The sequence below is a fragment of the Eublepharis macularius genome, chromosome 12 (genome assembly GCF_028583425.1).
Source record: "Eublepharis macularius isolate TG4126 chromosome 12, MPM_Emac_v1.0, whole genome shotgun sequence".
Lineage (NCBI taxonomy): Eukaryota > Metazoa > Chordata > Lepidosauria > Squamata > Eublepharidae > Eublepharis > Eublepharis macularius.
Genome location: NC_072801.1, coordinates 65,806,917 through 65,823,101, shown reverse-complemented (window position 1 = coordinate 65,823,101; position 16,185 = coordinate 65,806,917). Strand labels below are relative to the sequence as shown.

Genomic DNA, 16,185 nt, shown 5'->3' with positions numbered 1-16,185 from the left:
TCATTCCCAGAACATTCACAGCAGGAATCAAGGTAACTGTAGGTTCCATTCACTCTATGTACAGTCCCGGCTATGGCACTGGAGACAGGAGACGGAGGGGTTCAGCGTTCAATCCATCCTTATTGAAGCCAGGGCTGAACATGGGGTAGAGGCACTCGGAGAAAGCGTCGGAAAAAGTGAAGATGTGGGCCATGGTGTCAGCATTGTAGAAGGAGACCTGTCCCCCTTCGTAATCCAGATAGACCCCCACTTTCTGAGGTTTGGTCTTGAGGGACAGCTGCTTAGAGGGAGAGTCAAGAGCCTTGTATTCACTGCCATTCCGCAGCCAGATGGCCCAGAATCCATTGCTGGGCTTGACTGTCACTTTGGCTTCCTTCCTGTTGACCGATTCCTTGGCCACACCAATGTCCCAGCTGGTTTTATTGCCTACTTCTACTTCCCAGTAGTGGCGTCCTGACGTAAAGCCCTGGGCACCCAGTACACATACAGACTTGCTGAACCTCTCAGGACCATCAGGAACCTCATCTTCGGGGTTGTCGACCAAATGGACGCTGTCAAGGTCCTTGGAGAGCACAAGGTTTGGGTGGTTGGTGGCAGGATCCAGAGTTATAAGGCATGGAGCTGGAAGGAGAAGACAGTCATGGAGATTACCTATCTTGGCCAAATTTTGAAAATCCAGAAAGAGATAACAACGTGTCTACACTAAATACACAAACCTATCTCAAACTGGTTTTGAAACCATGGCCCTTTTCACACTGCTTACCTTCACTCGCAACGACGCGGAACATCACGCTAAAAACGCGGAAGATCACATTTTCTCGTGCGAGATTTGCGCAACATTGCGCAAATCTCGCATGAGAAAACGTGATCTTCCTCATTTTTAGCATGATGTTCCGCAGCATTGCGAATGAAGGTAAGCAGTGTGAAAAGGGCCCATGATTCCCAGATAAGAAGCTTTGGAACTGTAGTTCTTCATACTAAAACAAAGAATTATCAGCATGCCCACGCCCAAACGACAATTCCCAGAGTTCTTTGGAGGAGTAAGAAAACAAAACATGGGGGTTGGAAGGGTTGTTATCGCCCTTCAAAGGAGAGAGAAGAGCCCTCAACTGAATCGAAAGAGTACTTCTTTGGGAGAAATTTCCCATGAGGCCCTGCACTTGCAACATAGGTCAGGTCTTTTTTTAAAAAATATTTTATTAATTTGCAAACAAAGGAAAAAAGGAAGAATAAACAACCACCATCGAAAATGCAGGCATAGAAAAACTAGATTACAAAAAAAACCACGTAAAAACAAAAAAAAAAAAGACATTACGTCCCCTGCAGGGCGTTGTGCTCTACAGACAAGCCACTCCTGGTGATCCCCAGCCCGAAGGACATCCGTCTGGCCTCATCCAGGGCCAGGGCTTTTTCTGCCCTGGCCCCAGCCTGGTGGAACGCTCTCCTGTTGGAGATCCAGGCCCTCTGTGACCTGTTACAGTTCCGCGGGGCCTGTAAAATGGAGATGTTCCGCCGGGCCTTTGGCTGAGTGCTAGCGTGTGTCCCCCTTCTTCCATCAAAGACCATCATTTTTTCTGGGGCTGCCCTCGGCCATCTGCTCTGTCCATATATGGACTCCCAAATATTTATTTAAATAGCCTGCATCTGGACTATTTCAGTGACTTTTAAAGATTATTATTGATGTTATGTTTTTGATTGATTCACTGTGTTTTATGAAGGTTGTTAGCCGCCCTGAGCACATTTGTAGGGAGGGCAGGGTATAAATCAAATTAAATAAATAAATAAAAACTAGGGTAAACAATGTTAAATCAAATTACTGACCAAGGACTTAATATTCAACACATTTTTCAAATTATCTTACAAGATATAGTTAAGAGAGGAAATCATTACCAGAACAGGGTTTTTTAAAACATATTTCTTTGTATACTTTATATCTAATTCCTTTCCCATAATTTAAGGAAGGACTTAGACAGATGTTGATGTTGAATAACTTTCTGATCCATATATGAAATAAAGTCATGCCATGTTTCAAAGAGCCCTGACCTGGATAGCCCAGGTAAGCCTGATCTCATCAGATCTCAGAAGCTAAGCAGGGTTGGCTTTGGTTAGTAATTGGGTGGAAAACCTCCAACAAAGACCAAGGTTGCAGAGGCAAGCAATGGCAAACCACCTCTGTTAGTCGCTTGCCTTGAAAACCCCACCAGGGGTCGCCATAAGTCAGCTATGACTTGAGAGCACCATGCACACGTTTCAAAGAAATGTAACATTTTAGCTTTGCCTTTAATTATTCTAAATTGAGATGTCCATTTTTCTGCCATAGCTATTTTCCATAGCTCAGAATACCCATAACGTAATGTTAAAAATCCTGCAGATTCCCAACACTCTGCTATTAGATATGTCTGGTCTTTTGAAAGCTAGTTAACCAAGTGCCTTGGCTGAGCTTGTTCTTTGTGACCACAAACCACAATCTACAACTACGTTTTGCAAAGAACAAGTTCAGCCATTATAGAGCTTTCGATACCAATCACAATATCAGGAATAACTCGTTATGGGGACCCCAAATATCAGAAAGATGAGCAATTGAAGAACAGAACAGGACACAGCTGGATTAAGCCTCAGATCAGGGAGGCTTTCATTCCAGGGGGAAGAGTTAGTAGGTACCATCCTGAGTTAGTAGGTACCAAATTTCACCACCCAATTGTGTCCTGTCAGTAGTAAATTCTGACTATACCAGTACTTACAAGGTCTCAAAGCTGGAAGCATCTCTCGCCATACCACGTACTGAATGGGGCCTTTAAACTGTCCCAGGTTGAAATCCCGGAAGACCACTGGCAACAGGGACCCTTTCTCTTCGTTCGGGCAATACCTAAAAAGTTGCAGGGAGCACAAAGTTCGAGGAAGAGATGATGAGAATTAGATGGAACAAGCCAATCTTTATCACGCTCTAGTACACACTCAAACCACAATTCCCAGAGTTCTTTGGCAACGGAATGGTGGAAGTGCTACGTTTATTATGCTCCTGTAGCCCTAAATACATTGCAAACTGATTCATAAATGATATTCCTGCATGGAGCAAAGACCTTAAATTAATTGATAACTGTTTTTAAGTCAGAGAGGAGACGGGGTTTATCAAAAAGGAGTATCGTGGGTAAACTGTGTCAAGGAAAGAGCTTCAGATATGCAAAAAATGTCACAGCAAAATTAAAGGTGCTCAGCAAAAGAGCATGTGCTTTGCAAGATATAAAACTTCTCTGTACTTGCCACTTACTCTATATTAGACATATAACCACTAGGATCTCTAGAAAAAGATCTCCTCTGGGCCTCCCCTTTACACACACCCAGACCCCAATCATGTCAAGATAAACCAACATGACTCGCCCAACTCTGTGACTGACCAGGTCACAGAATGTTGTTCCCCAGCTAGGGTCTTGGCACCCCAGCCCACAGGCCACCTTCTCCCAAACGAGTTTCACATAACTGAGCTTACTTCAAGTATTAGCATTTGGCTAAGGAGAAAGTACCAGGTGGGAGGGGAGAGCAAGGAGAAAAGAAATAAGCAGAGTTATCTATTAATTGCACTTTGACATCAAGAAGCCGGGGCGGGGAGGTGAAGTGGTTCCTATCCATTTTATCTCCTCACAACCAGTCTCTGAAGTAATGACTCGCCCATCATGGCTGAGTGAGGACCGTACCCCTCAATCTCTCCATCCAGTCTTCCAACCATCACATGACACTGGTTCTCTAACAGTGGATATACATGATTCTATACATCTCACCCATGTTCTCCTTGGACAGCCAACCCTGTCTTCCTACATTTTGTGGCAGTTCTGTGAACAGGTACATACAACTGGCAATGCCGCCATTGCATTTGCCTCTAAAACACACACATTCCATAATGGATAGGACCACCAGCTCTGACAGGTTGCCCCAAAGCATTTCATCCAACTTTGGGATTCCTTGTGTGGTCTGGACAGAACTGGATGAAGAAGTGATCGAGCTGAAGTAAATTTTTCAAAGAATCATTTCGCATCCTGGTCCCAGTAATGCTTTCAAATCTCACAAAACCGGTACTAGAGGAGGAAATGGCTACAGCTCTAAATATTTCCCCCAAATGAGATTCAGAAAGAGGGTGGACAAGTAAGAGAGAGAGAGAGAGAGAGAGATCCCAAGATTTACTCACTTCTCCACGAAAGCTTTGATGTTCTGTGGAAAGAAAAATAAGGAATTAGCAGAAGAACTCCAGCTGTCAAGCACAACTTTCTATCACAGCCTACATGGAAGCTGCTTAGAAACAAGGGGGGGAAATCGGTTGCATCTAAGAGCCAAGCTACAAGTGACAAATTACACTTGCCAGGCAAGTGTCATTCGTCGCTTGTAGCTTTGCTCTAATTCAACCAAGGCCAAATGGAGGAGAGTTGAGCAACAGCCTGTCATTCAAGGCCGTTGCTGGCACAGCCTAAAACAACAATTACCTTTTTCATACTAGCACCATACCGCTAGTATATACAGCATCATACAGGCCATATTTGGGCCAAATTGGGCTCAGTTCGCCCCGAATCAGGCCACTAAAGAGCACAGCAGTGCTTCCGCGCTCCACAGCAGCCCAGTTCAGGCCAAATTGGGCCACTGTGGAGAGCAGGAGCACTCCAGGGCCCGTCACGCTGCCCCAGCAGTGCTCCTGTGCGCCGCAGCAGCTGGATTCTTGTGCAAGGGGACCACCAATGATAAGTGCCAGGTCTCCCACCTCCCACCCGGGAGAGGGGGTTAAGGGGACCTGGCAACCCAACTAACACTCCAACTGATAAAGATCATTTGGGACATTTCATCCCTGTTTCTAACCCGCAGTGAATAAGAGTAATTGTTGGATTGTATGTTGACTGCCAAATCTTGGAGAAATTTATATATTTTTTCATTTTTGTTATTTTATACTGGATTTTAGGGTGTATTTATTGTGTCATTTTTATGAATCTCTGTATATTTTTGTATTTATGTGACTGAGCTGTTGTGTGACCCGCCTTGAGCCTGCTTGCAGGGAGGGCCAGCTAGAAATCTGATCAGTCAATCAGTCCTGTCTCATAAGGGTTTGCAGCTTCTTTCCACTTCGCATCATCTACAGATTTCAAGACCGGAGTCCGGTGGGACCTGAGAGACCAACAAGATTTTCAGGGTATGAGCTTTCGACAGTCAGAGCTCCCTTCTTCAGATAATCTCAAAAGCTTACTCCTTGAAAATCGTGTTGGTCTCTAAGATGCCACTGGACTCAAATCCTGCTGTTCTACTGCAGACCAACATGGCTACCTACCTGAAACAATCTATATAATTGATCAGCATACTTTCCTGCACCTTTGCTCAGTTCCTTTGTGCAGACACTGAACAATGCTACAAGCCCAGCCACTATTCTGCAGATGGGCCCTTCATCTGTTAATGATAAGCCAACAGATGCAAATTTCCAGAACTTAGAAGTACTCTGAGGGCAGAAATTGAAATGGCTCAAATAATAATAATAACAACAACAACAACATTTGATTTATAATCTTCCCTTCAGGACAACTTTACGCCCACTTAGAGCAGTTTACAAAGTATGTTATTATTATCCCCACAACAATCACCCTGTGAGGTGGGTGGGGCTGAGAGAGCTCCTAGAAGCTGTGACTGGCCCAAGGTCACCCAGCTGACTTCAAGTGAAGGAGTGGGGAATCAAACCCGGCTCTCCAGATTAGAGTCCTGCGCTCTTAACCGCTACACCAAACTGGATCTCAAAGCAACCCAATGACTATAGCTCAGAGACTGGATGGAGATGCACTAACCTTAAGGAACCTTTCGGGATCTTGCTGCTCCTCGAGCTGAGCTTGGATCTTAGCAACATGATCCTCTGCCAAGCGGACCTGCTCTTGCCTGTTGCGCTGGTTCGTTTCCAGTTCACTGAGGAGCAACTCCTCCTCACGCCGAATCTCCCTCCTCATTGCTGCCTCCTTCTCCTGGAGCCACTGGTAAAGCTCAATGAACTGGGCCGAGAGGTGCTGCTCCAGCCTGAGTCGCTGGGCCTGAGAAGACAGAGACGAAAAGGGATGATCCAGAGCCCTGATGCATTTGTGGAACTTGCAGTGTACGAGGACTTCTCTGTTCTCTTCTACAAGCACCCCATTCAAAAATGAAGGAGTGGAATGGGTAACAACGTGCAGCATGGAATGTAGAGTTGCCATGACCAGGTTTGGAAATTCCTGGAGATTTGGTGGTGGAACCTGGAGAGGGAAGGTTATAATACTGTAGAGTCCACCTTCATTTTCTCCAGGATAACAGATTTCGGTAGGCTGGAGATCAGTTGTAATTCTAGGGGATCTCCAGCCCCACCTGGAGATTGGCAACTCTACTGGAATGCGTAACAGCCAAATGAAAGAGTTGGAGGAAGCCCGTGGATAAGACGGACAGATAGCAAGGACAACTGGACTCACTGTGATTTCAGGTGCTTTCTGGGCACTCGACTCTTGCAACAGTTTTGCGGCCTGGGCTTTGGATTCCAGCACTGCTTGAGAAGTTGCCAGGATCCCCTGGATGGAAATACAGGCCCCATAAAGAAACATGATTTAGACAACTCACTGGAAATAAGTTGCTGAACTTTAAGTCTGATCCAACTGGCTCTTTTTAGGTTCTTAGTGCCCTTCTTCCAGAGACGAGTAATCTATAATGGTTAACAAAGACACCATAATCTCAGTGACTTTCTAGTAGGCATTTAGAGGGCGAGTACATTCAGAATAATACAAAGGATAATAACTTTAGTGCACGCAACACCCATTAAAGGCACTAGGTTGGATTCAACCAAGTTTTTCTGCTGATGAAAAAGGAAGGAAGAATCCCTTTTGGCCACCAAAAAAAAATATATCCTATGCTGGGGATCAGGAGACTTGCATGGGCAAAAGCCATGTGGAATAAAGGCTGTCGTAAGGAGGGGGATTGAGCAAGACTGAGTGAACGAACTGGCTGGATCCAACCTACAGTCTGCATTCGCCCTTCCTTTGTATGTTTATAGAAGGCTGGCTGGCTTGTTTCCATTATAAGCCACCTTCTGTTGAGCACAACCTGAACTGGAATGCATAGGACAATATTTATTAAATTCCAAGTTCTCTTTCACTTAAAACAGCACCGTCTTCATCTTCAACACCTAAGTAACACAACCCAGCACACCGATACGGCTTATCCACTTTTGAACTGGAGAGCAGAGAGGCACACTAGATCCACGGGGACCGCCCCTTCCGATATGACCCTGGATTCCACCTCTAGGCCCTGCAGTGTCTTTTTCTGGTGGAGGGCGAGTTGTATGGCCACCAGCTGGGGTCACCAGTGGTGGCTCTGACCCTCTGGAATAGGTCACCAGAACTGGCAAGGAGGGTGTCTATGGTGGCCCAGTTCTGCAGGCAGCATAAGTCTGTCTTGGTTAGATAAGCCTTTGAAAGCCGTTGAGTTAGGAGACCATTATGCTAGCGAGACAGAGTTGGTTGTCAGTGTCAATGTCACAAATTTGTTCTGCATTTGATTTTAATGATCTGGTTTTAAATGTTTGCCACTAGCTTGCCAGGATCAAGGAAGTGCAGCCGACTCCGAGGCACGGCAGCCAAGGGAGACCGTGGCAGAGCAGCTCTTTGGCAATACTTGGGATGACAATGCAAGATGATACTGCGCACACAGCAAAGATGGCTTGTGCGGAATTGTGTAATAAAGCCCGACACTCATAGATCAGGCCCTTTTGGGGTGAGCAAGCATCTGGAGCTATATGAGCAATCTTCCCATTTCAGGGCCCAGGAGGGTAGCAAAATGAATAAGCCACACATTCAGATTAATTGTGTGGTACAGTCCTACTGGATTGCACCACAATACTAGGCTTCGCTTCTTCAAATGTTTCCCATTATCTGTTGGGTTGTTTCCAAACAAGCTCCCTGCACCTAGAAAACTAACACATTAGGAAAGAAGCTAATCTTTTTTCCCTCATGAAGTATTAGCTTTCTCTACATGCAGGGATATTTTAATGGGGAGGGGGCATTTTAAAATACTGTCCTACGCTAGCAATCTGAAGCCGTACAGCCAAACTTCTCCTGTAGTACGCCATCACCAAATAGGATTCCAGATTTTTTAACATAAAACACACAATTTATGGCTTTATTTCAAATATTTATTATATGCTGCCTTTCCACCCCAACAGGGTCCCCAAGGTGGCAAACATCAAGGTATTAAAAACATTTAGAACATTAAAACAACATTTTGAATGTATATATAAATATTGAACAATACAGTAAAAATAAGCACAAACAGGAAGCAGGGGCTACCAAGAGTTACTGAGAGTGCACCAAATGAAACAGAAAAGTTTTCACCTGCTGGTGGAAGACAATGACAGAGGGAAACAGAAGAAGGAGGGAATTCCAAAGCTTCAGTGCCACAACCAAGAAGGCCCTTTCTCAGATTGCCACCCATCTAGCCTCTGAAGATGACCATATGCAAGCTTCGAATACCTGTCCTGACTTTACTGAGCTACTTCATTTAATTTGAGGGGCAGACTTCAAGCTTTCCAGTGCTCAAATCTCCCTTTTTGTATTGACACAGAAGACTGAAGTCGATTTACGACGTAGAATGGTGCCCCCTACTGCTAAACCAGGGTACTGCAGTCAACATTAACAAGGATGACCTGAACCGCTGAATTAACCACCAAGCCCAGCTTATGACAGCACTCCCTACTGACCTTGTAGTGCTCCACAGCCTCCTCCAGAGGAAGGCATTGGTGTCCCCAGTGTTCTGGTTGCAACATTCTCGCCAGGCAGCCATCCTCAGTGCAGAAGACGAGGTCCCCTTGCACCTCCTCGTCATTTTCATCAAGTTCAGCATCTTCATCGCTGGCGTGGGCCGAGAGTGATTCCATCGCTTTCTGTGCCAGCTGCCCCAGCACCCGGTTGGCTGTGAACTTGGCCCCTGGGATCTCACGGCGGCACTCTGGGCAGGTGGGAAGTGGCATGTCCTCCCCACCGTTGGCAGGTATCTCTGCCCAATAGCGGGTGATACAAGCTTGGCAGAAGTTGTGCCCACATTCCAGGATGACAGGATCGGAAAAGAGCTCCAGGCAGATGGAACAACGCAGGTCCTCCGCAAAGTCTTCTACTCCCATTGGAACCGCCATGAAGGATAAACAAGGCAGGGCAACAAGAAGCCACCCTGGCCTCAAGTCCTCTCCCTGTCTGGTTATGTATAATTCTTCTCTTCTTCCTTTTCTGTTTTGCAGCTATTTCTTATTTCTGCATTCAGCACTCCATGTCCTTCCTTCCTCGGCTCTTCTATTTCCGCACCTTGACTCCTACTTTTTGTCCCTTTCTCTCTGTCTACGTCTGCTTGCTTTACGCCTTGCCTTGTTCTAGCTCCTCTGAACTCCAGTACTGTCTCCCAACCTCCTCTTTTTGTCCAGCTTTTTTGGTTTTACTTTGCCTGTGTGTTTTTGTTTCTAAACCTACCTCTTAACAGCGATAACTCGATTCGCTTGCTGGACTCCCAATTCCCTTTTCTGTGTTTCTTTTCTCTTCTCTTTGCAAGAATTTCTCTCTCCTCCCGTCTCTCCTTCTGCGAGTCTCTACTATGCTTATTCTCCTATTAGCCCTGCCAGACAGCACAAGTCTCAACACAGCCGCTGAAGAATTTGTCAGATTGCCGATAAAGCAACTCTCCGAGCCAAGCTACAAGTGTCAATCCGTTCCTTTACTTATTCTCTCCGATATCTCAGTCTCCCTTTTTTTTCCCTGTAAAGGCCCTGCCCTTTTTCTGTCCTGCCCCCATCTCCGCCTTTTCACTACAAATGCATATATGTATCACTTATGTCAACATAGGAATCTGATACCTGGCACCTCCCAGACACACACATCACATCAAGGGTGTGGCATTTCAAGGGTATCAGATGATTTGTGATTGATAAGGACTAAAAGAAGAGCATTTGAAGGGGAATAAGGTATCTTACGGTTCCTACTCTAGTTCTAGGTGGGGAAGGAGTTGTGGTTGGTGGTAAGAGGAAGTTACCTATGCCCTCTTTGACTTTTTCCCCAGCTCTGGAAGGAAACCAAGATCTATTGAGCTAGAGCAAGGGGAGGAAGGCAATCTGAGAATAGGAAGTTTTCTATGAGAGATTGGGGCTTAAGAAAGAAAGGCAGGAAGTCCAAAGTGGGGTGGACCCTACATCTTTCCTACCCCTCCACCGAGAAAAGTTTATTCATATATGTATTTATTAAAATATTTATATCCCCCCCCCTTTCCTTTGGAGCCACCCCAGTATGTCTACACACTAGCATTTCCCCACCTCCATAAGTCAGTGACATTTTGAACATTCTCTAACACTTATCTGAGCTAGGGGTGTGTCTAACGATTAATGATAAATACGGTGGCAGCCGTGTAGTTGATAACAGGAGCATTGCTACAAGAGAAGAGAAGGCATCTGAAGCCAACATTCACCTGGGAAGATTTTAGCTTTCACACAGTAAATGTCTCAAACTCCAGGTTTCCACTTAAACTTCCTGCAATTGTTACAGTCGTTGTAAGTGTTATATTTGTTATGTTTGTTAACTGTTGAAAAAACTCAAAAATAAAAAATAAAAATAAAAAATAAAAAACAATATAAGACTAAAAAAAAATTAACTGATTAGGAAACAGAATGTGCCAAGGAGAAACTGTAGCTTCATGCCTTAAATTCTGACCTGATTTCTGGGACAGGAGTGAAGGCTGGCGAGTTAAAGCTTAACAGCTAGGCGGAGGGACAGGTGCAACGCCTGTGTCAGCAGTGGGCAAGAAGAGGCAGATACTGAGGCCCACCCTTGCTGTGAAATAATTGTGGAGTTTTTTCCTCACATTGTGAAATTCACACAGCAGTAAAGGGGAGAATGTCAACTTTATTAGTTTATAGTTTCAGGGGGGTTGCCGTGTTGGTCTGCAGTAGAAGAGCAAGATTTGAATCTAATAGCACTTAAAGACCAACTAGATTTCCAGGGTAGGAGCTTCCAAGAGTCAAAGCTCCCTTTTCAGATACTTTGATCGTGAGAAGGTGGAGAATCTACTCAGCTCCCACCAAGGGGCAGTTCGCTCACTCTAATAATACACACACACACCTTCTTTTTGTTAATAGCAAATTAACATTGAGGAGAATTTTTTGAAATTTCTGAATGTCACAGACACAACCTTAAAAATGTTTTGCATGGATTGTGTTGAACAGGGAGACAGAAATGTATGGAATGTTAGGGTTTAATATTTGTGGTTAGTGCTATAATAATGGTGCCAAAGAAGCTATTGTTCTAGGGGGGAAATCCTCGGTTCTTTGTACCTTGCTCTCCCAGAACTACAACCGTGTCTTTGTGCATGCTGCAAACAGTTCTGGCCAGGCAAAGGGATTTGGGGGAATATTTTACCGCATTTATTTGGTGTTTTTTTTTCTGGAGCAACAAAGCTCTGGGAAGTGGCCTTACTGGATTTGCCACAACGGACCGAGAGCTCTCTGTCTCAGACACTTTGGAATATTTGCCTAGGTGCTGTCAAATCAATTTTGCTGCAGTGAGTTGCCAGGTCCCCTTACCCTCCCAGCAGGAGAGGTGGGACCCAGCACTCACTTTTCTCTCTTCACTTCACGTGCACAAAGTGCAGAAGCACTTTTGGGGCTGCATGATGACATCACTTCCAGGAAATGACATCATTATGAAGCCCCAGGAGCATGCACACGCTTTGCAGTGGGGTGATTTGGGCTCCAAATGGGCCAAAGTGGAGGGACAAAATGGAAGGGTATGATTAAAGGAGAAAGGGCCTGTGGCAAGTAGGAAAGGGTTATATTCTGTCACCCAGGGCCCACCAAAACCTGCAAGCATGGACAGAAATTGTGGGAAGAGTCAGAATAAGATTAGTTCCCGAGATTATTGTGAATGATCTCATTACCTGACAATTGATGGAGGGGAAGGAACTTTACCAGTTTAGTGTAGTGATTAGTGTCAGACTAGGAAGAAGGGGGCCCAACCATGAAATTTATCAACTGATCTTGGACCAATCCACTCTTTTTCAACCCAGCCTACCTCACAGGGTTCTTATGGATATAACATAGTAGGTACCATCTACCCTCTTCTCACTTGCTTGGAAGAAGGGGCAGGTTAAAAATATTACAGGTGTAAATGTAACACAAATGACATCCTTGATCTGGAAATCTCTGCCTTTGGACAGTGATGCCTTCTGCTCACAGGAGAAGCAGAGAAAGAGTTTCATTGCAGTTTGAACTGGTATTGGAAACCTGAAAGAATCATTGTGCATATAGGAGAATTGGTGGCAGACTGGAGACCTGGGGAAGCATTGTGGCTTGGAGAATCTAATACAGGATTTGTAGTATTACGGCCTGCGGTAATGGACATTTTGCTTCCTCTAAGCAATGCTGTCATAGCTGTAAATTAAAACAAATTTTATAAGCCGTCCATATCTCCAGTTGCCTCTCCTCCAGAGACCATCAACCCAGCGACACTAGTTAGGGGCATTCACATAAGCACAAAATGCTTACAATGTCTGAAATCTTAAAAGAGTTTGGAGTTTTAAATTTCACTTTGAAGAAGTTTCCTTAAAGTCAAACCCTGTGCCGTGGCAGTAGCTTTACACGATATGCTGAAGGATCACCAAGTTTAGTAGCTTCTCTTCCTCCATTTCTTAAAATCTCAAGACCTTACAGCTTTGATTAGAGATAAAACATTGTCTACGTTTATGAATTGGAAACCCCTTCTTGACTTTCTGCATGCAACAGAAAAAACTGATGATTTGTGGATTTGACTTTCAAGAAGATAAAATGGAGTAATTTAAATAAAAGGGGGGATATACAGAAAAGATCTAGGACTTGTATTAGTAAGACAACACGTATATTGTTTGTAATGATGTTGTATGTGTTACAGAGAAAACTGAAAATGGTTCAAAATATATGTATCTTTTATTTTTATTTTCTCTTTTACTATTGTTTGTGTTTTTCCTCTTTCCCCTTCAATGGGATTTTAAGGTTTTTATTAAAATAAAAAATTCAAAATAAAAAAAAAATCTCAAGACCTTCCGTAGGGGTTTCAGGTGGGTAGTGGCGTTGGACGCCTGTAGAAAAGCAAGATTTGAGAGTCAAAGCTCGGTTCATCAGCTATATCTGACAAAGGGAGCTCTTGACTCTGGAAAGCTTATACCTTGGAAATCTTGTGGGTCCTTAAGGTGCTACTGAACTCAAATCTTGCTCTCCCATAATGAGGAACGTCAGAGTGTATCATGAGCTAATTCAAGCTGAGGAACTTATTGAAAGATCTCAATTTTTCTCTTTAACCGTTTCATCCATTCTGGGCAAAGAAATGTGAGTTTTGCAACTTTTATGTTTTCTCTGACTCATCATGCCCTCACCCTGAAAAGGGATGTCTCCCTAATTAAGTTAAAAGGCTCCTTTTCTCATGAATCAGTGGATTGTTCTTCCTATCTTACATCAGTTTTAAAATTCCATTTACCTGGCCCCTCTAGGAACGAATGTTGTGGATTCAGGAGGTGACTCAGCCATACAGGAAGTGGGTCAAAAGTGACTCAGCCCGTCATGTCCAGCAGATTACCATGAGGCAATGCACTTATTCCCTCTGGTACAAAAAGGAATGTCCGATACAGCAGAAAGATCCAGAAAACTCTGCATCAGCTTTCAGCTCTTCCATCCACACAGCTTCCATTGTGCAATGCACCCACCACACCCTGGATTCAGTTGTGCAACACGGTTGCAGAGATCCTTGGCATTTACACAGAAATGTCACGCTGAAATACCATCAAAAGAATGAAAGGGAATCATTTGCCCGGTATCAGATTGTAAGACTAGCATAACAATGGACACGTCAGTGCTTAGATATTTGTATATATAAGAATGAAGGGCTGGCCCACATGTGGCTAGGCAAAACCAAACAATGGGGCCAGCCATGGCCAGGAGAAGCCCAGACTTCCAGTAAAAATCTTAGTTAAAAAAAATAGGGGGATTTTTGCACAAGGAAACTAGAAGTGGCTGAGAATAAAGAATCTCCATATTGTTTTATTTATACTCTGCTTTTCTCCTCAGGGGGGACCTAAAGCAGCTTACAACATTATACCACCCTCCATTTTATTCTCACAATGAAAACTATGAGGTAGGTTAGGACAAGAGAGAGTGAGTGTGACTGACCCAGTGACCATCCATGGCAGAGCTGGGATTCAAACCAAGTTCTCGACAGAAGTTCAGGTCAAAAGAGCAGGAACCTGAAATTCAAAGTCTTTCCTTGTTACAGCTTAAAGTCAGAATCCGTCTCTCAGTCCCCTCCCCCCGCACGCACGCACGCACGCACGCACACACACACACACACCACATGCACAGAGTCCATCAGCCTGTACTTGTCCCGGCAGCATAATAAAAGCTTCCGTAACACTTCCAAGTAAGCATTCATATCGTAGAGTCAGCATTGTACAGTTTGTGTTATTCCCTACTATTACCAGTAAAGAGCTGAAGCAGAGAGACTGCCACTTCCCAAAGACCAGGGCAAAAAAGGGTCAGATCCATCAATCTGCCCCTGTACCACCACCCCCTTCTTCTGCGCTGTCTCACTGCAGCCCAGCTGGGACCCAACATCTTTCTTCCAGTTAACTGCCTGGCTGACGTACTAAGATCAGCCACCCCAGAAAAGCAGGCTTTTCCTGCAGGCCTCTCTCTAAGCCCCCTCCCAGCATTGCATTTGACCAGGGATCCAAATGGATGCCTTCCCTTTATGCCCTTTCACAGCTGATCCCCCTTTGGCACCAAATACTCTGTTTCTGGTGCCAAGATTGACACATCACAGAGTTACGCAACTGAAGCCGCAGCAGTCTGTTCAGGCAGTTTTTTGACTGCTTGGATTCCCAAGGCCATTATTCTCAATTCTGGAGAACACTTCATTTTTCTACATCAAAAAGAGTCCAGTGGCACCTTTAAGACTAACCAATTTTATTGTAGCATAAGCTTTCACACAACAGGCCCCGACAGAGGGCAGGCAAGCTAGAATCGGCCAGCGTTCGAGTCCTCCAAGAAGTTTGACAGTCTGCATATAGGCTTGGATCCTGCTAAAAAGTACCACCGACAGAAAGAATTCCGTCAGCAGAGAGCTGCTTTCTCACTTCCCCCTTTCCTGCTGCAGCCCTAAATAACCCCCCAAATGCCCCTGCTGAACAGCAGCGGGGGGAGGGGTCTGAAGTTTGCAGCAGGGGAGGATCAGTGTAAATTCCCTGCCTTTCCTCCCGCCCCTTCTGCCTGTGGAAATGTTGGGTAGGCTTCAAACCATCATTTGGTCATAATGCAGCCCTGCCTCTTGCTTCTATAGGGCCTATTCACACTCACACACACACACACACACAACCCCTCCACACACAAGGTTGCCACCCTCCAGGTGGCTAGATATCTTCCAGAATTATAACTGATCTCCAGGTGATACAGATCAGTTCCGCTGGAGACAACGGCTGCCTTGCAAGGCAGGATATATAGCATTATACCCAGCTGAGGTCCCTCCCCTCCTCCAACCCCCCCCCCCAAATCTCCAGGAATTTCCCAACCTGGAGCTGGCAACACTATCTACGCCCCACCCTGGCTATCTGCAGCATTGATTGCAAGTCCCATTTGTTGTGAAACAAGAGACAGAAGCTGGTTTTACAGCCCCAGTGGCCTCAGATTCTAAGGAAATTGGGAAGTAAAAGCCTTCAGTTACCCACATGAAAGGAGGCGCATACATTCATGGCAATACAGGAAGCATCTGCAATAAGAAAGAAACAGGATGGATCACTTTGGATATCCTGAGAGTCCCTGCAACCCAGGAGAGTGCCACGAACCTCATTGGTTAAGATGCCGGGGGGGGGGCAACATGAGAGCTCAGTCCCCATTTCTGGAAAGGCCAAACGGAACCGCTCTCCGCTGTGGAGGAAAAAGTTGAAAGATTCCACTCATGCTCTGCAAGCTGGGCAAGGTGAAGAGATGTGAACGGACAGGAAAGCAGAATGAAGTCTGCAATAGTCATCCTCTCTTTTCATAAGTTCCAGCCATCTTGCACCCTTTTCTCTTGGAGAAACGCCAAAATAAAACCCGTAACCAGAGAAATCATGTCAGTGCTTGTTGTCGGTTCCTTTCTGTAATATGTGTCACCTCCTTATGCG

At 45.0% G+C, this 16,185-nt stretch overlaps 1 protein-coding gene across 1 annotated transcript; it reads right to left on the bottom strand.

Annotated features, from left to right (window-relative positions):
- Positions 1-64: 64 nt before the first annotated feature.
- LOC129338215 (zinc-binding protein A33-like) lies at positions 65-9,718 on the bottom strand. Its single transcript, XM_054992272.1, has 6 exons — positions 8,729-9,718; positions 6,453-6,548; positions 5,808-6,044; positions 4,181-4,203; positions 2,742-2,866; positions 65-621 (listed from the first exon to the last, which is right to left on the bottom strand). The coding sequence occupies exons 1-6, from the start codon at positions 9,158-9,160 to the stop codon at positions 71-73; spliced, it is 1,464 nt and encodes a 487-aa protein (XP_054848247.1). The 5' UTR covers positions 9,161-9,718; the 3' UTR covers positions 65-70.
- Positions 9,719-16,185: the final 6,467 nt, after the last annotated feature.